The following is a 25275-nucleotide window of genomic DNA, read 5'->3' as shown; positions in this document are numbered from 1 at the left end:
ATATATATATATATATATATATAAAAAAAATCTAGAGTAAATCTTATGAACTGATGAAAAAATATATATAATCCCTACCAAATTGGTTCAAAAGTCACCAGATATCTACAAGACCAAGATTTCTACAGATCTTGTGATGCGTCAGTGTTGCTCTAGGGGGTTTACACACTTTTGCTTAACTGTGATCAAGGACTAAGTCCATCAAAAGATTAAAGTCTCATCTCAATATTATGTCATGAGGGGTGCCAGCGGCTTGCAATATCCCATCAAGATCTATAAAAAAGCCCTGATCATCAACGTTAGGTGCGTAAATATTAGCCAAAATCAACCTTTACCCCTGAATTTCTCCTAAAACAACAATGACTCTTCCTAATTGATCTTTAGTCTGTTTGAGACATTTGAATTGTAGATGTTTATTTATCAATATAATAACTCCCCTGCTCTTACTTGAGCCACCACTAAAGAAAATATGTCCACACCATATCTTACCAAATTTTTCAGCTTCCTGCAGGGAAAGATGCGTTTCTTGAAGACTATATCATATTTCTTACCCTTAAGAGAAATAACCTACCTTCTTTTTATAGAGTGCCCCAACCCATTCACATTCAATGTGGAGAGAGACAACTTATTCATATTAACATTTGACATATTGATATAATAAAAAATAAAAAGAGTGTCAAAAACAAGATTACACAGACCACATTCCCCATTAGTGAAACAATCAAACCCCGAACTTCCCCCCGAACAAAACAAACAGAAAAAAGAAAAACGCGTGCATCAACCCCGCGCACGACAGCGCCAACCAGTGACAATCCCTCTAAACTCAAAAGGTCCATGCACGCCTGAAAGAGCCCCTGTGACAACTTTGCCATTGGATTATTCAAGTCCGGTGCTTCTGCACAACTACATAACAGAAAATACTTTGTAAAACAGACCCCAGCCAACAGGCAGAATAAAAGAAAAAACATGTAGATTCATTTCACAGAACTGTCTCGAAAGTGTGTTCCTCCACAAAATAAACTCCAGCTGATATAAAGCCGTTCAGTTTCCTCGGACAGACAAACAATTGTTCAGTGAGCCGGCTGTTATGAGTGCAGCAGATGAGGTACTCATTCTACTAGGAGGTATAAGCACAAAGAACAAACAGATTTAACCACAACTGTCCCGAAGTAGTGTAATTCTACAAAACAAGCTCCAGCCGCTAGGCAGAGCCAGCACGAAAAACAAAACCAGCATCCCGGTTCCTCGGATGATCAAGAGCCAAACTAACTTGGAGGCCGCGCAAAAAAAAAAAAAAAAAAAAAAAAAAACCCAAAAAAACACCATAACTTACTCAGCCCGTCAACTTTATAAAGGACGTCCTTTATGTGAGCATGTAGATATTTTGCGATCATCCAAAGTGTCCATTCTCAATCTGGCCGGGAACTTCAAAAAAATCTTCCGTCAATGCAAAAGTTTCTTGGAGTCATGCCATAAAGAAAAAAAATGGCACCCAGCTTCCTCAGATAATAGAGTACCTGAACCACGAGTCAGTCCACTAATATAAGAAACATCAAATGGCTTACTCCAATGAATATATAAAGGAGAGTGCCTGTTTTGGACAAGTAAATACTTTGCGACCATTCTTTGTTTCTATTCTCAGTTTGGCCAGGAACATCAATGCAAAGGCGATCTTCTGTTGGTGTAAGAGTTTCTTACATTCCTTGAACCGATCGCGTTTCTCTCGTCGAATTCGCAAAGTCCGGGAACAAGAAAATATTATGGTTCTTCCAAGAAAGCTTCCCTTTACTCCTCGCCTGGCGCAACACGAGATCTTTATCAGATGATTTCAGAAATTTGGCCAAAACGGATGAGGCCTATCTCCCTCAGCAGTTCTGCGAGCTGGGACTCTGTGAGCTCACTCGATTTCCAGTTTATGGCCCGTTATGTCGAGCAGACTCGGGAAAAGCTCGTCCAGGAATTTCACCATATCTCTGCCCTCTTCATGCTCAGGAATTCCAACAATTCGTATGTTATTCCTTCGGCTCATATTTTCGAAATATTCCAGTTTTTCCGAAATTAATTCCAAATCTGTTTTGGATGCAGGCGGATTAGCGGATAATTCCCTTTCTGATGACTCAAGATAATCAATTTGTTTTTCAACTTCTGTCACTCTTGTAAACAACTCTGAGAATTTTGTTTCCATCGCCGTAATCGATCGACGTATTACAGTGAGATCACCGACATGTTGGACAACTGACGCCGAATATCTTCTCCCAACGCGCCATCCAAATCAAGTCCCCGGCTCGCAGTCCCGTCAGAGGCCTCAGCTTTGAACACGTAAGTGTCTTTTAATGTCTCCAGAGTCTGAGGATTTTGACTTCTTTGCCATGTTTACCTCAAAGAGCAAGTATGTAACTGGGTGTATCGGTTGTCGTAGGTAAGATGTGTCCATGCACGTCAGCTGCGCTCATTGTCAGTGTTTACAGGTGCATCTCAATAAATTAGAATTTCGTGGAAAAGTTCATTTATTTCAGTAATTCAACTCAAATTGTGAAACTCGGGTATTAAATAAATTCAATGCACACAGACTGAAGTAGTTTAAGTCTTTGGTTCTTTTAATTGTGATGATTTTGGCTCACATTTAACAAAAACCCACCAATTCACTATCTCAAAAAATTAGAATACATCATAAGACCAAAAAAACAAACATTTTTAGTGAATTGTTGGCCTTCTGGAAAGTATGTTCATTTACTGTATATGTACTCAATACTTGGTAGGGGCTCCTTTTGCTTTAATTACTGCCTCAATTCGGCGTGGCATGGAGGTGATCAGTTTGTGGCACTGCTGAGGTGGTATGGAAGCCCAGGTTTCTTTGACAGCGGCCTTCAGCTCATCTGCATGTTTTGGTCTCTTGTTTCTCATTTTCCTCTTGACAATACCCCATAGATTCTCTATGGGGTTCAGGTCTGGTGAGTTTGCTGGCCAGTCAAGCACACCAACACCATGGTCATTTAACCAACTTTTGGTGCTTTTGGCAGTGTGGGCAGGTGCCAAATCCTGCTGGATAATGAAATCAGCATCTTTAAAAAGCTGGTCAGCAGAAGGAAGCATGAAGTGCTTGGTAAACGGGTGCAGTGACTTTGGTTTTCAAAAAACACAATGGACCAACACCAGCAGATGACATTGCACCCCAAATCATCACAGACTGTGGAAACTTAACACTGGACTTCAAGCAACTTGGGCTATGAGCTTCTCCACCCTTCCTCCAGACTCTAGGACCTTGGTTTCCAAATGAAATACAAAACTTGCTCTCATCTGAAAAGAGGACTTTGGACCACTGGGCAACAGTCCAGTTCTTCTTCTCCTTAGCCCAGGTAAGACGCCTCTGACGTTGTCTGTGGTTCAGGAGTGGCTTAACAAGAGGAATACAACAACTGTAGCCAAATTCCTTGACATGTCTGTGTGTGGTGGCTCTTGATGCCTTGACCCCAGCCTCAGTCCATTCCTTGTGAAGTTCACCCAAATTCTTGAATCGATTTTGCTGGACAATCATAAGGCTACGGTTCTCTCAGTTGGTTGTGCATCTTGTTCTTCAACACTTTTTCCTTCCACTCAACTTTCTGTTAACATGCTTGGATACAGCACTCTGTGAACAGCCAGCTTCTTTGGCAATGAATGTTTGTGGCTTACCCTCTTTGTGAAGGGTGTCAATGATTGTCTTCTGGAAAACTGTCAGATCAGCAGTCTTCCCCATGATTTTGTAGCCTAGTGAACCAAACTGAGAGACCATTTTGAAGGCTCAGGAAACTTTTGCAGGTGTTTTGAGTTGATTAGCTGATTGGCATGTCAAAATATTCTAATTTTTTGAGATAGTGAATTGGTGGGTTTTTGTTAAATGTGAGCCAAAATCATCACAGTTAAAAGAACCAAAGACTTAAACTACTTCAGTCTGTGTGCATTGAATTTATTTAATACACGAGTTTCACAATTTGAGTTGAATTACTGAAATAAATGCACTTTTCCACGACATTCTAATTTATTGAGATGCACCTGTAGTTTCAGTTTCATCAGCGATCTGCATCAAAAAATTGAAGAAATGAAGAACTTTTCTGTCTCTCCTACAACATGCATCCATTTCTTAATTTGGTATCATTTATTGCGTGACATGAGCCCAATGCAAATATTCCGTAACAGATCTGTTATGTTTCACATTTTCCCTATGCTGACGTAGTGCTGTTTGGGCTGAGTGAAGTTTACAGCTTGAATAGCCAGATGCATTTACAATTGATCGACTTTCAAATGGAATGCATCTCAAACCACCTCTTTTCATGACTGGATGGCTATCCGATAATAAAAACGCATGAAGTGACAGAATGTAAATACCCCCAAACTGTCAGAATGTTTCTAGCTAGCAACCTGAATAATAACAAAAACATTGGAACACTATAATTAACAACTCTCTACAGGTTATACCAACTTTAAAGCTGAAGTGTGTAATTTGTTTGATGTTAAAATATTTTCTCGTAACCTAAATAAATACACACAGACAACTTTATCCAAGCCATTAGTAGATTGATTAACTATCTGTTTTGACTGCCTAATGGCGGACGGGGTGTGTTTGGGAAATCTGTCTTTTTTTTTCTCACAATTCTGTTTGGTGAGGCTAGAGGTAGATATTACACACATCATCTTTAATCAGCACATTACAAAGTCTGTTATGAGAAGTGCCACAAACCTGTGAGTATGAGCTGAGGAGAGGGCAGTGGATTGGCTGGGACAATTGGTCTCTGTGGGTGTCGGGTCTTTTTACTAGAGACAGGGGTCTGGATGGGTTTGGGCAAGGCAAAGTTCAGTGGCTGTGAGGCAGGGGCTGAGGCCACAGGCTGTGGAGATGGTGCACCAGGCAGCTCAAAGCTTGACCTGTGACTTAAGGTAGTGGCCGCATCAGTGGGCGTTACTATGGAAGGAGCGGTGTGCGTTTTTACGGATGGAGGTGGGATGCTTGGGGTGGGCTGGGTAGCTGTGGTGACTGTAGAAACACCTCCACACTGGGGAGGGTGGGGGGTTGGAGGGAGGGACGGGGCTGGTGGTGGCATGAGAGCCGGGGCAGGAGGTGTCACTTGCTCCGAGAACAGACGCATGTAGCTCTGTTGGTAGGAGGAGCCAACAGAGTTACCAATGTCCTGATTGGTTGCTGAGAGATGGCTGGCCAGTGGAGCAGAGGGAATGAGGCGATAGTCCAATGGCATGGCATCTGTGGAGAGCGGCATGGAGGAAAGCAAGGGAGGCTAGCAAACAAACAGAAATTAGAGATTAGCACAACATTTTGTAATGTGTAGACTGCATTGCAGACATGTTCCATAAGTCTCTGACACAGAGTCCAAGTCAAGTCTCAAATCTTTCATTACGAGTCCAAGTCAAGTCTTAGGTCTTTCAAATCATATGTCATAAGCCCAAGCCAAGTCTTACATTTATTTTGGTATGGTAACACTCTTCTATATGTTGCAGGATTTTTTTTTTTAATAAACCCTGTTGCAGGTCAAATAATTTTAGCTATTTATAAAATTGTATTATTTCTAGGGATTTCCTAGAAAAAGTGAGCAACTGACCACACATTATTATAAGAAAAAGAGGCTCCTTTGTATCTAAACAGTGCCACAATATTCAGACAAAATATTTTAACTTGTAGACTAGGGCTGGGTAATAATACAGATTTCCCGATTAAATTTCATTCCAAATCACAAGATTCTGATTCGGTTTAATTCTGTTTTCGATTTGATACCAAGTCATTTGGGCATATTTCAGTTATAATGTCCATTTTGTTTACATATGAAATCTGTACACTATGACTTTGAATGTGTCACTCAACTGATATAGATGTAGAGTTTAAAAATTCTGGGTCATCAGAAAAGCTTACCTTTGTAAATCCTTACTGTTTTGGGGAGGTTGAATAATTTTGATTTCAACTGTGTGTGTGTGTGTATATATATATATCTCAATCACCACACACACACACACACACACACACACACACACTTAATGTATATTAGTGCTGTTAGACTATGAACATTTTTAAATTGTGATTAAATCCGTTTTTTTTTTTTTATTACCGTTAATCACGATTAAACGCAGATTTTTAAAGTGCTGAAATTTTACTCTAAATATACTTGGCTCCATGCCACACAGCCAGGTCAATCACGGTGTGGATGGAGGACAACTGGATCAAGACCCTGTCATGGCCAGCATGAAAGCAGTGATTGAAAATCAGGGTTATTTCACGAAAAATTTATTTCACAACTCTTCCTAAGTCAAAATATTAGTATTGTGTTGTTTAAAAATGAATATGAACTTGTTTTCTTCGTATTATTCGAGGTCTGAAGACACTGCATCTTTTTTTGTTAGGTAGAACAAGTGCTAACCAAGCATCTCACAGAAGTGTTTTGGTTGAATGTATATTTAACGCATTCTGGGCATACCCAGAATTAAAGGCTTATAACTTTTTCATTAGTCCATAAGATGTGTTCTAGAATAGATTGTTTATTCATTTGGGCATATTTCAGTTATAATGTCCATTTTGTTTACATATGAAATCATAATTTTTCTCTCAGCTAATGTTAACTATACATGAGAACTTCGAATTTTGTACATTACGGAAAAAATTCTTTGTACAAATTTTATCATAAGTTATAATTTTGGTCACATTTGAGCTTTTTAAAATTTTACAAATTCCACGTACTCAACCAATAAATGTTGATTTATACATGGAATTTGTAAAATTTGAATAACATTTTAATATATCATTTTATATATATATATATATATATATATATATATATATATATATATATATACACACACACACACTCACAGTTGTGCTCAAAAGTTTGCATACCCTTGGAGAATTGGTAATAATATGTACCATTTTTAAAGAAAACATGAGTAAGCAGGCGAAACACATTTCTTTTATTTCTTATGGGATTCATATTGAACTGTAGGTTATACCAGAATGGCAAAATCATAAAACAAAACATGGCAACAAAGAAAAAAATGAAATGACCCCTGTTCAAAAGTCTGCATACCCTGAATTCTTAATACTGTGTATTGCCCTCTTTTGCATCAATGACAGCGTGCAGTCTTTTGTAATAGTTGTCTATGAGGCCCCAAATTCTTGCAGGTGGTATAGCTGCCCATTCGTCTTGGCAAAATGCCTCCAGGCAAAGTCTTTGGTCGTCTTGCATGAACCGCACATTTGAGATCTCCCCAGAGTGGCTCGATGATATTAAGGTCAGGAGACTCTGATGGCCACTCCAGAACTTTCACCTTTTTCTGCTGTAACCACTGGAGGGTCAACTTGGCCTTGTGCTTAGGGTCATTGTCGTGCTGGAAAGTCCAAGAGCGTCCCATGCATAGCTTTCGTGCAGAAGAATGCAAATTGTCTGCCAGTATTTTCTGATAACATGCTGCATTCATCTTGCCATAAAATTTCACAAGATTCCCTGTGCCTTTAGAGCTCACACCCCCCCAAAACATCAGTGAGCCACCACCATGCTTCACAGTGGGGATGGTACTCTTTTCACTATAGGCCTTGTTGACCCCTCTCCAAACATAGCGCTTATGGTTGTGACCATAAAGCTCTATTTTAGTCTCGTCACTCCAAATTACAGTGTGCCAGAAGCTGTGAGGCTTGTCAAGGTGTTGTCGGGCATATTGTAACTGGACTTTTTTGTGGCAGTGGCGCAGTAAAGGCTTCTTTCTGGTAACTCGACCATGCAGCTCATTTTTGTTCAAGTATCGTCGTATTGTGCTCCTTGAAACAACCAAAACGTCTTTTTCCAGAGCAGCCTGTATTTCTCCTGAGGTTACCTGTGGGTTTTTGTTTGTATCCCGAACAATTCTTCTGGCAGTTGTGGCTGAAATTTTTCTTGGTCTACCTGACCGTGGCTTGGTATCAAGAGATCCCCGAATTTTCCACTTCTTAATAAGTGATTGAACAGTACTGACTGGCATTTTCAAGGCTTTGGATATCTTTTTATTTCTCTTTCCATCTTTACAAAGTTGCATTACCTTGTTACGCAGGTCTTTTGACAGTTCTTTTCTGCTCCCCATGGCTCAGTATCTAGCCTGCTCAGTGCATCCACATGAGAGCTAACAAGCTCATTGACTATTTATACACAGGCACTAATTGCAATTTAAAAAGCCACAGGTGTGGGAAATTAACCTTTATTTGCCATTTAAACCTGTGGGTGTCACCTTGTGTGTCTGTAACAAGGCCAAACATTCAAGGGTATGTAAACTTTTGATCAGGGCTATTTGGGTGATTTCTGTTATAATTATGATTTAAAAAGGAGCCAAACAACTAGTGATGATTAATGGCTTCATATGATCACTATCCTTAAATAAAAGATGATTTTCAAAATCAATGCCAAAATTTCACAATTTCTGCCAGGGTATGCAAACTTGAGCACAACTGTATATGTGTGTGTGTATGTATTATATACACACACACACACACACACACACACACACACACACACACAGTTGCAATCAAAATAATTCAACCCCCCTGACCAGCAATACATTCTGGTGATGTGAATTAAAACACAATCTAAAAACTCAGTAAACAGTCGAAGTAAGTTTTTAATACACATGAGTGATTTTGAGAACAAAGAGTTCAGTTTACCCAAATTTTAAAATAAAAAATAATTAATTCCACAAATGGCAAAAATATTCAACCCCCAAAATCAATCATTTGTGGAGCATCCTTTATCCTTAATAACAGCAAATAAAGGTGTCAGGTAAGTGTTCTCAGGCTTCGGACACCTCTCTATTAGAATTTTTACACATTTCTCATGAGCAAAAGCTTCCAGCTCACTGACATTCTTTGGTTTCTGTGCTGCCACTGCTTCCTTGAAATCCCAACAAAGGTTTGTAATGGGATTTTAATGATGGACTGAAAGGGCCATTTAAGGACATCCCACGACCTATCCCTGAACCAGATTTTGGACAACTTGGATGTATCCTTGGTGTTATTGTCTTGCTGGAAAGTCCAGTGATCACCGAGCTTCAATTTACACACTGAAGGCATCAAATTTTCATGCCAAAATGGCCTGATACCTGAAAGAATCCATGGTGTCAGTCACATAGTAAGGATAGCCGTTTCCTGCAGCCGCAAAACACCCCCATAACAGGACTGACCCACCTCCATGCTTGACAGTGGCGATGGTGTTGTTCTTGTCATCACCTTGTCATCTTACTCCAGACGTACTGCTGACAAATGGGTCTAAAACTCATTTTCAGTTTAGTGTCATATGTCTATAAAACCTTCTTCCAGGACTCCACAGGTCTTTCCTAATTACTTCTTGAATATTCAAGCCAACATTTCCCTTAGTGAAGTTTTGCTTTCTTCCACACCCCAAGAAGGTTGCTGTTGTACCATATTTAAAAAAATTTATGAATGGTGCTGCCAACTTTGTCTATTGGAAATTGAAGTGCCTTGGAAATGTATTTTTAGCCATGATCTTTCTTGTGTAATGAAATAATCTCCTCTATTAGCTTTTGAGACAGCTTATTTTTAATTGCATTTTTTGCATAGAAATACATTTTTGCTTACAATGCTAAACTTAAATTTTAAAACTTAAGTGCCATTGCAGATTGATGACTTAATTTTGTTTTAAAACAATTACTTGTGTAGCCTTACATATTTAAGAAACAGCTACATGCAATAGGGGTTGAATAATTATGACATGGCTGTATTTTTAAAAAATCCTGCTATTAGGTTATATATTCACACTATGACTTTGAATGTGTCACTCAACTGATATAGATGTAGAGTTTAAAAATTCTGGGTCATCAGAAAAGCTTACCTTTGTAAATCCTTACTGTTTTGGGGAGGTTGAATAATTTTGATTTCAACTGTGTGTGTGTGTGTGTGTATATATATCTCAATCACCACACACACACACATACACACACACACACACACTTAATGTATATTAGTGCTGTTAGACTATGAACATTTTTAAATTGTGATTAAATCCGTTTTTTTTTTTTATTACCGTTAATCACGATTAAACGCAGATTTTTAAAGTGCTGAAATTTTACTCTAAATATACTTGGCTCCATGCCACACAGCCAGGTCAATCACGGTGTGGATGGAGGACAACTGGATCAAGACCCTGTCATGGCCAGCATGAAAGCAGTGATTGAAAATCAGGGTTATTTCACGAAAAATTTATTTCACAACACTTCCTAAGTCAAAATATTAGTATTGTGTTGTTTAAAAATGAATATGAACTTGTTTTCTTCGTATTATTCGAGGTCTGAAGACACTGCATCTTTTTTTGTTAGGTAGAACAAGTGCTAACCAAGCATCTCACAGAAGTGTTTTGGTTGAATGTATATTTAACGCATTCTGGGCATACCCAGAATTAAAGGCTTATAACTTTTTCATTAGTCCGTAAGATGTGTTCTAGAATAGATTGTTTATTTTTTTTTTCAGATCTAAGTCCCTCATTTCATCTGTTGTTGATTGCTCAATTGGAAACATCTTTGTCTCAGATCACGCCCTGGTGAGTTTAGAGGTGTTGCCACATACGGAGAAAAATAAATCATATAGTTATCATATAGTTGGTCAAAATCCTGAATTCCAACAAATGTTAAAGGCTGAAATCAATGTTTATATGGAGACCAACTGGTCCTCAGTATCCTCTGTGGGTGTGGCTTGGGAAGCACTTAAGGCATTTCTTAGGGGTCGGATCATACAGTATGCCTCATTCATCAAAAAATCCAAAGCACGAGAACTCGTGGAGTTGGAAGGGAATATTAAAAGTGCCGAGGCAGAGCTGAAGCGCCGAATGTCGTCTGATGGCCTCAGAGAATTGACCCGATTGAAATACAGATATAATATTTTGTCACGGAAGGTGGAGTTTTGGCTATTCAGGGCAAGACAGTCATACTTTGAGTCAGGGGACAAAGCTTTTGACTAGATATATAAAGCAGAGAGTGTCTTTTTCTACCATTCCCTCAGTGAAATCTGCTGGTGGTGAAATATTTACCTTGGCCATAAATATTAATAATGCTTTTAAAGAATTCTATCTTGATCGCTATAGTTCCACGTCTTCATCTACTTCAAAAGTTTTGGCTAACCGATTAAGTTATGACATCTCTCATACATACAGATCAGGTAGGGTTTATTCAGGGCTGCTGCTCTTCTGATAAAATTAGGTGTTTCATCAATATCATGTGGTCAGTGGCGAATGATGAGACTCCAGTCGCTGCCATCTCACTTGATGCCGAAAAGGCGTTTGATATAGTAGAATGGGATTATCTCTTTAAGATTTTAGAAATAAACGGTGGCATTCGAGGAGGTGATTTATAGAAGGCTGGGAAAATGGGATTTGCTTGACAGGAAGTGGGGTGGATATTTGGCTTTTTTGGAGGGTTCTCAGAGGGGGGGGGCCAGTAGAGAGGGATTTGTAGTTTAGATGTGTATATGCATTCTTGTTATTTTTTGAAGGTATATATATATATATATATATATATATATATATATATATTTTTTTTTTTTTTAAATATGTTTTATTTTCCATAAATGAAAGCAAAAGGGGCATGATATAACATGATATAACTGAAATAAACCCATATGAATCTATACTGAATCAAAAGCTTGTGAACTGGAATCGAATCGGGAAATCTGTATCAACACCCAGCCCTAGTATTCAATACCATTTAAATCTCTGTAGTTCGATTACCCACAGTTATGTTCATCATATTATCTATACAAAATTTCTCCACTTTATTAATTTTCATGACTTTTCCAGCCATTTCAAAATAATTGCAAATATTGAGATGCATACTAAATATCTTCAAAAGGCTGAAAAATGTAGAGATTAAATTTTTTCTGCCCCTACTAAGTTTCTCTAGCAAGCATACAGAATTGTCCATCCTTCAAACCTTTGTTTCTCTTGATTGACAACTGTGCTAATTTGAGAACTGTTTAGAGCCCCTTGTGTCTGATTACATTGTTTATACAGTATATACAGTTTTATGATTATACTGTAACTCAGTTACTCAATTCATATCAAAACAGTGATCAAAGGGATAGTGTGACACTGTGTAGAATTTTGTGATTATTAGGCAATGACTGTGCAGTTGTGGTGGAGGACAGGAAATGCAAAGAAGATAGGAAGTGCATCAGAAACAGGAAGAACATACAAGCCCTAAAAATTTGTGTTTTACCTGTGTTTGGGAGCTGCTGCTGGTTAAGGGAGTGACTGGTGGGGCATTGGGGGAGGTGGAGGGGAAAACTGGTTGACGCAGGGTGTGAAACAAATCTGGTTAAGAAAAAAGATTGAGAACAACTCAGTGTGGGTTTCAGGTGGCCCCTTGTGATTCTATGTTCACAAACATTTATTTGGCTTGTCCACTTGCATTCACAGTCATATGAAACTAAAAAGTCTCTAATAAATCATTAAAAAAATTGCTTGCATGAATAAAAAAGTAACAAAGAGGTGGGTTGTAAGTTACGACAAAAAGTTAATGCAAAACTGTTTATGTAATGTACCAACTGTTTGTACGTCATCTCTCAAAAGTCTTCTCTGAAATCCCCACATAGCATGTTTATACGCTTAAAAAAAAATATACATGGATATAAACATTGCCGTTTACATCAATTTATTGTAATTAATGGAGAGATAAAACATGTAAATGTATTTTGTAAAATAAATCACAGTAAGCTCCAATGATTTGCCCAGGCAAGTAGAAACAATTATTTTGCTGCAAGGACCTTTTTTTTTTTTTTTTTTTTTCCCCCCAAGGACCAAAGATTTTTACTTACAGTAGCCAAACTTCAGCTCATTAACAACATATAGCAAGACATTTACAACCCAATTATAATTTGCACTAACAAAAACTGTTTTTACTAAAAAAGGTTTTACTTTTAATATTATTATTATTATTATTTTTGTCTTATTTCACCCAATTTGTAATGCCCAATTCCCAATGCGCTTTTACGTCCTCGTGGTCGCGTAGTGATTCGCCTCAATCCGGGTGCTGGAGGATGAATCCCAGCTGCCTCCGCGTCCGAGACCATTAACCCACGGATCTTATTACGTGGCTTGTTGAGCGCGTTGCCACGGAGACATAGCGTGTGTGGAGGCTTCATGCCATCCACCACGGCATCCACGCTCAACTCACCACGCGCCCCACCGAGAACAAACCACATTATAGCGACCACGAGGAGGTTACCCCATGTGACTCTACCCTCCCTAGCAACCGGGCCAATTTGGTTGCTTAGGAGACCTGGCTGGAGTCACTCAGCACACCCTGGGATTCAAACTATCGAACTCCAGGGGTGGTGGCCAGCGTCTTTTAGCACTGAGCTACCCAGGCCCCCCTACTTGTAATATTTCTTTAATAAAATACAATTTGGGTAACATTTGCTCCTCTTGGCATACTATTAGTAGTGAATTTCTTGAAATTAGTTAGCCCACCAACTCTCAGCTCATTTGGACATTATCAAAAGTCAGTGAGTGAGAAGTCAACTCAAGAACTACTCTGACCGATTCAATGCGTGTGCTGTCCCTAACCTTAGTAGCATTCTTAGTAGCTTTTGCAGTATAGGCCCTTTCCCACTGCAGGTACTTAAACCCGTTTTAGGTACTTTTACCTGGGACTAGTACTTTTCGTCGCCTGAAATGAGGAATGCAACTGAGTGTAAGACACTGGTGTAACTGAGTTAAGTTTGTAGGCCTCCTTGCTTGCACATGTTTTTTAAGGAACTATAGTTCCTCGGGACCGTTTTCAGGGGATTTTTGCCTACTCTGGAGTAGATACTTTAGGGGCGGATAGGGACTGTGGGAGACTGTAGGACAGGGGTCTCAAACTCAAATTACCCAGGGGCCACTAGCCAGGTGGTGTTCTTGATCGAGGGCCAGTTGAAAAGTTTTTTTATATATATATATATATATCACACATACATATACAGTTGAAGTCAGAAGTTTACATACACCTTAGCCAAATACATTTAAACTCAGTTTTTCACAATTCCTGACATTTAATCATAGAAAACATTCCCTGTCTTAGGTCATTTAGGATCACTACTTTATTATAAGAATGTGAAATGTCAGAATAATAGTAGAGAGAATTATTTATTTCAGTTTTCATTGCTTTCATCACATTCCCAGTGGGTCAGAAGTTTACATACACTTTGTTAGTATTTGGTAGCATTGCCTTTAAATTGTTTAACTTGGGTCAAACATTTTGGTAGCCTTTCACAAGCTTCTCACAATAAGTTGCTGAAATGAGGAATGTAACCGAGTGCAAGACACTGGTGTAACTGAGTCAAGTTTGTATGCCTCCTTGCTCGCACATGTTTTTTCAGTTCTGCCCACAAATTTTCTACTGGACTGAGGTCAGGGTTTTGTGATGGCCACTTTAATACCTTAACTTTGTTGTCCTTAAGCCATTTTGCCACAATTTTGGAGTTATGCTTGAGGTCACTGTCCATTTGGAAGACCCATTTGCGTCCAAGCTTTAACTTCATGGCTGATGTCTTGCTTTAATATATACACATAATTTTTCTTCCTCATGATGCCATCTATTTTGTGAAGTGCACCAGTCCCTCCTGCAGCAAAGCACCCCACAACATGATGCTGCTTCACCCTTTTTCCTCCAAACATAATGATGGTCATTATGGCCAAGTTCCATTTTTGTTTCATCAGACCAGAGGACATTTCTCCAAAAAGTAAGATCTTTGTCCCCATGTGCAATTGCAAACTGTAGTCTGGCTTTTTATGGTGGTTTTGGAGCAGTGACTTCTTCCTTGCCGAGTAGCCTCTCAGATTATTTCGATATAGGACTGATTTTAATGTGGATATAGATACCCGTCTACCTGTTTCCTCCAGCATCTTCACAAGGTCCTTTGCTGTTGTTCTGGGATTGATTTGCACTTTCTGCACCAAACTATGTTCATCTCTAGGAGACAGAATCTCCTTCCTGAGCGGTATGATGGCTGCGTGGTCCCATGGTGTTTATTCTTGCATACTATTGTTTGTACAGATGAACGTGGTACCTTCAGGCTTTTGGAAATTGATCACAAGGATGAACCAGAGGTCCACAATTTATTTTCTGAGGTCTTGGCTGATTTCTTTGCTTTTCCCATGATGTCAAGCAAAGGAGGCACAGAGTTTGAAGGTAGGCCTTAAAATACATCCACAGGTACACCTCCAATTCAGCACACCTCCTATCAGAAGCTAATTGTCTAATGGCTTGACATAATTGTCTGGAATTTTCCAAGCTGCTTAAAGGCACACTTAACTTAGTGTATGCAAACTTCTGACCCACTGGAATTGTGATATAGTCAATTAAAAGTGAAACGGTCTGTCTGTAAACAATTGTTGGAAAAATTACTTGTGCCATGCACAAAGTAGATGTCCTAAACGACTTGCAAAAACTATTGTTTGCTAATATGAAATCTGTGGAGTGGTAAAAAAAAATAAGTTTTAATGACTTCAACCTAATGCAGAGTTTACACTACATGATTTTAGGCCCAATTTTCACTCACCGACAGATTTGTGGAGACTGCCGTCAAAAGCACGAAATCATAGGCAAATCAGAGACGAACGCAATGTATGAATTATCAAAGACGCGATCTGAGAGAAGCGCCAACGCATCACCGATGTCAGCGAGATATCTAGCATGTTAAATTTCTGAATCTGTCTGCAATTCCAAATCATGCAATGTGAAATGTGTTTTAACTGAATACAACTGCAGCGTTGACCTACAGCCAATGAGAGAGAAAGAAACGGGGCACGGGAAGTTTCAGTGGGAGGAGTCCTGATGTATCTGCAACAGAAGATCAACTAGCATGGCTGCGGTATCAAGAAAGTCTCTTTGGACCCAAGAAATGGAGGAAAAATTAGTGGAACATAGGCAGGAGCACCAGTGCCTATTTGATGTTTCCTCTGAACTGTACCACAACAGGATGGAGTAAGAGAAGAGTTGGAGAGAAATTGCCAATTCTCTTGGACAGTCAGGTAAGCAAATAGGTAGATTTTTCAGTAGGAGTACTTCTTCATATTGTAACCAATAAAATATATGATGCCTTTACACATTATATAAAGGCGATTAAAAACATACACATCATATGATCATGCATTTGTTTTCGTATCTCGTATTACTTCTTGCATGTACTCTGTTGTGAAACGTAATTTGGAGTCCAGGCAGAGTCTTCGCGAATTCGTCAATAGTGAAATGTTTTGTAATGTGTTCACCCGTCGCGATTCCTCATGTAATTTGAAAACCCTACGACTTCCATGACAAGACAGACAGTTGTGTAATATGAACGGTACCACAATCCGACGTCTTTGAAAGTCATGTAGTGTGTAGGAGGCATAAGTGTATGTAAACTTCTGACTTTAACTCTCTCTCTATATTTTATATACACACATACACACACACACACACACACACACACACACACACACACACACACACACACACACACACACACACACACACACACACAGAGTAAATATATATAACAGTTTTGTGCTTGTCAGATCATATTTAGTTTGGATAGTATGTGAAGAGAGATGCAGGGCTCGTTTCTCCCCTCATATTTCCCTGATATGCAGTATACTTGATACATTTTCAGTTAAAAATAATACAGTAAGAGTCTGATGAAGCAGGTGTTCTTTTCGTTCAGTGCGCGGAGAGCGAGTGAGTAAGAGAATAATCACATAAGGACACAAACACGTGAAAACTGATGTGCACACAATATATAATAGTCCTAACTAAAGCACATCGATATGAAAAATCCTACACATTTCTAGCCAGTTTTGAAATCACAGCCGGATGCTTTTTTCGGGTTCGAAAAAGAGGACACATCTGTGAAAAAGTGGACGTTTGGTCACCCTAAATTTCACAATGAAATATTAATTATTTTGCTGTGGCACTGTGAATTGACGCAGAGGCGGCGAGCGCCAGTGAATAGCGCTCAGTTAATAGTTTTAATTATTGCCGCAGTTATAGACAACAGTTATTGATGCATGGTGGACAGAGGTTTTCGAAACTGAGTAATTCTTCTCTCCCTCACAGCTACCTAGCGGACTGATTTGCATGTTTAGTGGAGTAATGACACCTGATATTGTATTTCATGAGAACAGCAGACCCATTGGAAGTAGCAGTGCCGTTTAGAGATGAGAGTCGAGAAATATCATGAGCTGCTTTGATGTAATGGAGAGATGTTATTTAAATATATAATAAAGACATGACATACAGTGCATCCGGAAAGTATTCACAGCGTTTCACTTTTTCCACATTTTGTTATGTTACAGCCTTATTCCAAAATGGATTAAATTCATTATTTTCCTCAAAATTCTACAAACAATACCCCATAATGACAAAGTGAAAGTAGTTTGTTTGAAATCTTTGCAAATTTATTCAAAATAAAAAATGAAAAAAAAAAAAAAAAAATCACATAAGTATTCACAGCCTTTGCTCAATACTTTGTTGAAGCACCTTTGACACCAATTACAGCCTCAAGTCTTTGAGTATTTTTGGGCAGTTTCTCCCATTCTTCTTTGCAGGACCTCTCAAGCTCCATCAGGTTGGATGGGGAGCGTCGGTGCACAGCCATTTTCAGATCTCTCCAGAGATGTTCAATCGGGTTCAAGTCAGGGCTCTGGCTGGGCCACTCAAGGACATTCACAGAGTTGTCCCGGAGCCACTCCTTTGTTATCTTGGCTGTGTGCTTAGCGTCGTTGTCCGGTTGGAAGATGAACCTTCGCCCCAGTCTGAGGTCCAGAGCGCTCTGGAGCAGGTTTTCATCAAGGATGTCTCTGTACATTGCTACATTCATCTTTCCCTCGATCCTGACTAGTCTCCCAGTTCCTGCCGCTGAAAAACATCCCCACAGCATGATGCTGCCACCACCATGCCTCACTGTAGGGATGGTACTGGCCAGGTGATGACCGGTGCCTGGTTTCCTCCAGACATAACGCTTGCCATTCAGGCCAAAGAGTTCAATCTTTGTTTCTCATGGTCTGAGAGTCTTTCAGGTGCCTTTTGGCAAACTCCAGGCGGGCTGTCATGTGCCTTTTACTGAGGAGTGGCTTCCGTCTGGCCACTCTACCATTCAGGCCTGATTGGTGGAGTGCTGCAGAGATGGTTGTTCTTCTGGAAGTTTCTCCTCTCTCCACAGAGAAATGCTGGAGCTCTGTCAGAGTGACCATCGGGTTCTTGGTCACCTCCCTGACTAAGGCCCTTCTCCCCCGGTCGCTCAGTTTGGCCAGGCGGCCAGCTCTAGGAAGAGTCCTGGTGGTTCCAAACTTCTTCCATTTACAGATGATGGAGGCCACTGTGCTCATTGGGACCTTCAATGCTGCAGAAATTTTTCTGTACCCTTCCCCAGATCTGTGCCTCGATACAATCCTGTCTCGGAGGTCTACAGACAATTCCTTGGACTTCATGGCTTGGTTTGTGCTCTGACATGCACTGTTAACTGTGGGACCTTATATAGACAGGTGTGTGCCTTTACAAATCATTTACCACAGGTGGGCTCCAATCAAGTTGTAGAAACATCTCAAGGATGATCAGTGGAAACAGGATGCACCTGAGCTCAATTTTGAGTGTCATGGCAAAGGCTGTGAATACTTATGTACATGTGATTTTATTCGTTTTTTATTTTTAATAAATTTGCAAAGATTTCAAACAAACTTCTTTCACGTTGTCATTATGGGGTATTTTTTGTAGAATTTTGAGGAAAATAATGAATTTAATCCATTTTGGAATAAGGCTGCAACATAACAAAATGTGGAAAAAGTGCTGTGAATACTTTCCAGATGCACTGTATCTGCAGGAAATATCTTCCCCTCACTGAATAGGATGATACTTTATTGAAAAAAAAAAAAAAAAAAAGGAAGAACAATTTAGCTTTTCATTCTTTTTTTTCTAAACAGAAAATTACATTTGGGTACATTTGAGAGGGCTTCAGCAGATCTAAATGTTCCTCCTCAGTTTTCATAATTTGTAATACAAAACAAATAGCCCTAAAATGTTAAAATGATTATTATGTTTTGCTTGCTTGTTCAAAGTAAAGTTGATCAAAAATAATTTGTTAGTTAAGAGCCAGTTCTTATGAAGGAATTTATGGACAGACATTAAACAAATCAATACAGTATACCCTGTAACTATTTTAATATAAATAAATGCACAGTATTAAGGGTGTTTAAGTAACATGTTACTTGCGATGAAAGTGCTAGCTAAGATGAATATGGAAAAAAAAAATAATTGGCCCCCGGCAAGTTTTCATCTGGATAATCCGGCCCACGCAAGAAAAGTACTTGAAGAGCCCTGCTCTAAACCCTAACTCTAACCCTATCCCTAAACCTACCTGTACATCAACCTCAGTAGTAGTAGATGTGAATCTTGTTAGAATTTTGCAGAACAACATGTAGTTCCACAATAAATACATTGTATTGTATGTATTTTAATGTAAGTACATAGCAGTTAAAGACACCTAAAATAAAAGGTGCAGGCTTCTACTGCACATAAAATGTTCATGAAAAACTTGTCATTAAAAGTCCATCATTACCCTCCCAGTTATTTAGCCACTGAACAAGACAAATTGTGCTCTTACCTTGTAGAGGCTCAAAGGTGTCCATGAAGTCCAGATTGGGCTGCAGAGGGATGAGGCCAGGCTGGATCATATCTGCATTCCCTGCGTGGGCTAAGGCGACAGCCAGGCTTGGAATCAGTTAATATAACTCAAGAATAAACCTGTAAACAAGGGTGACTGTGATTTCTCACCAATCTCCCTGGGATTGGGCCAGGGAACGGGTTGATGAGAGGCCAATGTCGAGAAGAGTGTGTCTGAGAACTCAGACATGAGCACATCCATGTCAAAGAGGGAGTCCATCTCCATTGGAACAGGGGAATCGCGACTGTGACGACCTCCCCCAATGAAATCCTCATCCTGGCAGAAGGGGACACGGCAGGTGTCTGGACACACTTCCCCAAAGAGTGAAAACTGTTCCTCTGCCCCCTTTGGGAGGTCAAAATGGAACAAGCAGGCCAAGTCAACAGACACACTCAAGGTTCATGCAGAAAAAAATGCAGGCATCAAGCATGATGTACTGTATATTAGCATATACAGTTCCAGGCAAAAGTTTTGACAATTGACTGAATTTGTTTCTCATGATCTTAAAAAACTTTTATCTAAAGGATTATGGACAGGGTACTTTTTTGCTCTCCAGCCACACTGGCTGGTGAATGCCTAATTTTACTGTTCCACTGTTTTGTGAATTTGGCCCTAAACGTCCCTCAAAGGTGGAATAATCTCCCAAACATCTGTGCAGCCGAGTCCCCCAAAACTTTCAAGAAACTCTTCCACAACCATTAACGCACTAATTTAGTACAATGCACTTTAACTGTACTAACACTCTTAAAAAAAAAAAAAATCTCAACTGTTGAAATGCTGCTTTGACATAACTAAATCTCTGTGCTAGCATGTATTTTTATTGCAGCACCCCTAAAGCTAGTCTCCTCAAGCCCAAAGTATACTTTGGTTTTTATGCATAGGCTAGAGTATGCATACAGACAAACTGTCTATTAAAATATACTCCATTTGACTGTGTGCACATACACAGTGCACTACGACTGCTATGCAATACTGGAATATTTCTCTTCAGGTGTTTAGAATGATGACATTTTACAGCACTCTACCTGTATGAGTAAGCTAGCATTTACTTAGGCTTTAGGATGATTCACTTGTGTTTGTAGCATTTCTCATTTATAAGTCACTAAAGGTAAATATGGCTGCTAAATAAATAAATGGAAATTGCCGTGTGTGTTTTATAAGTGTGAAGTTCATACCTATACATTGGAAGCTACTGAAAAAAACTATTCTCCAAGCCTTGTTGAATGTTGAATCAAATTCAATCTAGGCAGTTCTGAGTTATTTATAGGATAACAAGTTAATTACAAATAAACAGCAAAGTTAGTGTAACCAACAAAAGAAAAATCTTGCTGTAAGAGCATGCACAAACAAATAAAGTGTTTATGGTCTTGGAGAAACAAAATGACTTAATATAAAGCTTAATCTATTATAGTGAGAGGATTTTTCAATGCAACTATTTATACTATTGGGTTCCTGTAGATCAACTGGTAGAGCATGGGGCTAGCAATGCCAAGAACATGGGTTTGATTCCCAGGGGATCACACAAACTGATAAAATTTACATCTTGAATGCACTTTAATTCGCTTTGCATAAATGCATAAATGTACATGAAACTAGTTTCTTACTGCGCCTCCTCTTAAGATTTACAATAAGTTTACACTCACCTTGAGAAGGCTGGAAAGGTCTTCATCCTTGTGCTTCTGTAACTAAAAATGTAAAACTTGTAAGTGCTTTTTATAAAATCAAATTTATTAATGTTGCAAATTTTGGAAACATGGGGACCAGTAATGTAGAGAATGTGACAACAATAAATAATATCTTGGTTATGTCTTAATACTTACCCTTTTCTTGAAGTATGTTCTCCACTTATGATACTCTCTGATGACGATTTCAATTCTCCTTTTCCAGTACTTCCCTTCTGTCGCTATTGCCTAAATAACAGAATAGATGCTACCATGAGAAAGTGATACACATTTATAAACTATTTGGATTGTTAAGTGACACTACAGAGACTCACCTCTGTTGGTCGATGTACTCCTGAGTCCATATTGCCATCCAAAGGTGTGACAAAATGGCAAACAGGATTCTGTCTCTTCTCTACATCTTCCGGAATGAGAGGAGTTGCAGACATAAATCAACAAGCTATTTAAACATTTCAGAGCAATATGTATCTCTCATTATTGGTCTTACATTGCATATACCAGGCTCTCCAAATAGCATTGTTGAGGCGAATCTTGTCCCTCCACAGCAGCTTGAGACCTTTGAAGTTTTTCCATTTTGGTGACACCAACCTCCCACTTAAAGACAGGGAACACAAAACAAATGAATATCTGAATTACATGATGACAAATGTTTATGAGTCTGAGATATGTTGTTGTTATCATTTAGAAGACACTTGCTTGTCAAATGCATAAAAGTACTCAGACTACAGAATCGCTCATGGGCACAATAGTCATAGTTAAAAGCAGACTGTATAACAAATATTTGTGGCAAAATTTCAGACCTGGGTTGAATAGGCCCTTACAAATCACACAAATAAGGCTCTGCAGTGCGTTGGGCATAAAAAAAGTGCATTGGGCCCTTTTGCCTTAACTATATTTGCAATTTAGAAGTTAATATAAAACAAATGTGGATAGAAATACAATTTAAATATATTGGCATTATTATATTACATAATGTATCATTATCTAAATTTTTATAATTAAGGTCCATGTATAATGTTTTTCTCTAAAAATGATTAAAACAAATTATTTGAAATAATCTATGGGGTCACTCCTTGATAATGCAAATCAGTGCACCAACAGGAAGTACAGAAGTCATTTGGAGAGTTTTACTACTCAAATATATAACGATGTTATATGCCCCTATTCCTCTGTTCATTACCCATATATCTCTTCACCCCACAATTACAAATTATAAATAACCTCCACATCTGATTTCATTGACCGCAACCCGCTTCTATCTCTGCACTTAAGGCCTTAAAATGTAATAACAATTGCATCACAAAGACAAAAAAAAAAAATAAACGCTGCCGTTTTAGTTCCTAGTCTGTAAGCTGTAATGATAATAGATTTATAATAAAATGAAGGCCATTTCATGGGTATGCAAACATCGGCTATTCTTGGATCAGGAATGACAAGGCTGCCAAGGGATTACTACTATGTTGCTATCCAACCAAACAAGGCACATGGTAGCACATGCAACAAGCTGTGCAACTTGAGTCAGGTTCCAAAACAACAAAAGCAAGATCTTGCTAATATAGTATATTTGTGTGATTTCCATGATGCAGAACACACACAGAGTTGCAAAATTCTGTAAAAACAAATTCTTGGGGGTGGGGGATCAGATGACCGCAAAATTTAAGGCATTTTAGTCAGTAAATTGTATGTGATATTTCATGACTTGTATATCATGTGAGTTGTATGAAAAACAGAGTTTGTTGTTGGATGAAGATGAACAGGCAAAAAAAAAAAACGAAATAAAAAAAGCATGCATTTAGGACAAACCCGTTCCTGAACTTCTTCAAATGTATTTTTAAAATTCAAAGCAAATTATTATGCTTTGCAAACATACATTAAACTGCACAAGGTAAGATACTGCCAATGCAATGACCCCAAAACATCAAAAAACTACACCAAAAGCAAAGAGAAAACAATGTATAGCCTTTCAAATGACAATAGCACAGTTATTATTATATGTTATATAATATTTTATACCAGCAGTTACAGAAATACTCAAACCAGCTCCTCTGGTACCAACAATCATCTATGCGATTATCTAATCAGCCAGTCGTGTGGCAGCAGTGCAGTGCATAAAATCATGCAGATACAGGTCAGGAGCTTCAGTTAATGTTCACAACCATCAGAATGGGGAACAAATTTGACCTCAGTGATTTCGACCGTGGTATGGTTGTTGGTGCCAGATGGGCTGGTTTGAGTATTTCTGCAACTGCTGATCTCCTGGGATTTTCACACACAACAGTGTCTAGTTTACTCAGAATGGTGCCAAAAACAAAAAACATCCAGTGAGCAGCAGTTCTGTGGACGGAAATGCCTTGTTGATGAGAGAGGTCAACAGAGAATGGCCAAACTGGTTCAAACGGACAAAGTCTATGGTAACTCAGATAACCGCTCTGTACAATTGTGGTGAGATAAATAGCATCTAAGAATACTATTCTGAGATGCGGGTTGGCACTGTTTTTGCGGCACAAGGGGGACCTACACAATATTAGGCAGGTGGTTTTAATGTTGTGGCTGATCCGTGTATATTCAAAATTGATGCTATACACGCATCATAATGCCATATAAGACTACATCATTTTCAGCATTTATAATCTATACACCTAAGCATGAAGCATGTTGCAAAGAACACCATTTTAGACACCTCCTGTAGAATGTGTCATAAAACATTACAAGACTGCAATGAGACATTTACTGTGCAAATATGCATTAACCAGGAATGCGGTACAAAAGCAGAGATGCCCTACTAACGGTTAATACGTTTGTGTTATCTGAAAAACTAAGAAAAAGCAGATAATACATAGGCACTTGTATTACTGTCGACTTACATTCTGATGATTAATTTACTATGACACCTGAGTAACACACTAATATCACTTGTAAATATGAAATTGACGATTCTGAAAAAGCAGAATATCACTAATCATGTCAAAAGTGAGGAGGTCTCAGTTAACTGACTAGTCATGTAAGGGTAATTTCACAAATAACTGATTTCATTGAGGGCACACAAGATTTTGTTTCTTTTCTTTTGGAACATGAAAAGGGAAATCTAAAACAAATCTAAACTGTAAAATCAAGACATAATTTACTATTTTTTCACATTTTGAAGACATTTTGTGGAGCATATCCAGATAAATTCTCTTTACTGCAACTAGGGCTGGGCGGTTTTTCCGAATTCCGAATTTGCGCTTTGACACTATTTAAAAAAAAAAAAAACAATTAAATCGAGAAAGAGATTTTGCAAAAAATATTGCAAACGCTATATAGTTAGATACGTTTTAAATCCATCAAAGGCTGAATAAAGAAGAGAAAAAAAAAATCATAGCGCTTGTTTTAATGCCGCTCCCGATCTGATCAGCTGCACGTGTGTGGCACGCTCCAAATTAACGTGACAGGTTAACAACACAGAGACTGATATAAAAGACAGCGGTAATATTCCCAGTACGACTGTGCAGTGTGATTGTAGCTCAACTTCGTCCATCATACATGTATACACCGGCTTAAGAACATAACTGGCCTTGGCGTGTGCATGTTGATGAACAGTCTCTTTTTTTTTACCCATAAAAAAGCATTAGTTACATGACCATTATTGCGCTTCATTTCAAATCATGGAGAGGCTATATATGGAAGAATCAAACATCTGCTGCTTCTTTTGCCATTATGATTCAGATAGATTGCTAATTATTGCTTTGTTCTGTGACGTGTTTCAAGTGTACTGCATCTATAGCCAACATTTGGCAAGCGATCATTTTTGACAAATTTTGCTAGCTGAATTATAATGATAAATGATAAATTATTTAATTAATATTGCTGCGCTGCTCAGCGTGAACCAGCGTAGAAGGCGCGTCTCTGTCTGCTGGGGTTTATGAATATACA

At 38.7% G+C, this 25275-nt stretch overlaps 1 protein-coding gene across 3 annotated transcripts in view; it reads right to left on the bottom strand.

The window, feature by feature from the left end:
- LOC127425993 (MLX-interacting protein-like) overlaps positions 1-25275 on the bottom strand; it is a 53060-nt gene that overhangs the window by 18944 nt on the left and 8841 nt on the right. For 2 of the 3 annotated variants that reach the window (XM_051672406.1, XM_051672411.1), the window contains exons 2-9: positions 21851-21957; positions 21678-21763; positions 21502-21591; positions 21325-21366; positions 19792-20026; positions 19622-19711; positions 12220-12314; positions 4718-5270 (exon numbers count right to left, since the gene is read on the bottom strand). In XM_051672406.1, coding sequence (XP_051528366.1) covers positions 4718-5270; positions 12220-12314; positions 19622-19711; positions 19792-20026; positions 21325-21366; positions 21502-21591; positions 21678-21763; positions 21851-21957 — 1298 coding nt within the window. Of the gene's footprint in view, positions 1-4717; positions 5271-12219; positions 12315-19621; positions 19712-19791; positions 20027-21324; positions 21367-21501; positions 21592-21677; positions 21764-21850; positions 21958-25275 lie in introns of those variants that run through there. The other variant, XM_051672420.1, reaches the window with a different exon arrangement.

The sequence above is a fragment of the Myxocyprinus asiaticus genome, chromosome 3 (genome assembly GCF_019703515.2).
Source record: "Myxocyprinus asiaticus isolate MX2 ecotype Aquarium Trade chromosome 3, UBuf_Myxa_2, whole genome shotgun sequence".
Taxonomy (NCBI): domain Eukaryota; kingdom Metazoa; phylum Chordata; class Actinopteri; order Cypriniformes; family Catostomidae; genus Myxocyprinus; species Myxocyprinus asiaticus.
Note: the sequence above shows the minus strand (reverse complement) of the source record. Positions and strands in the feature narration are given on the sequence as shown.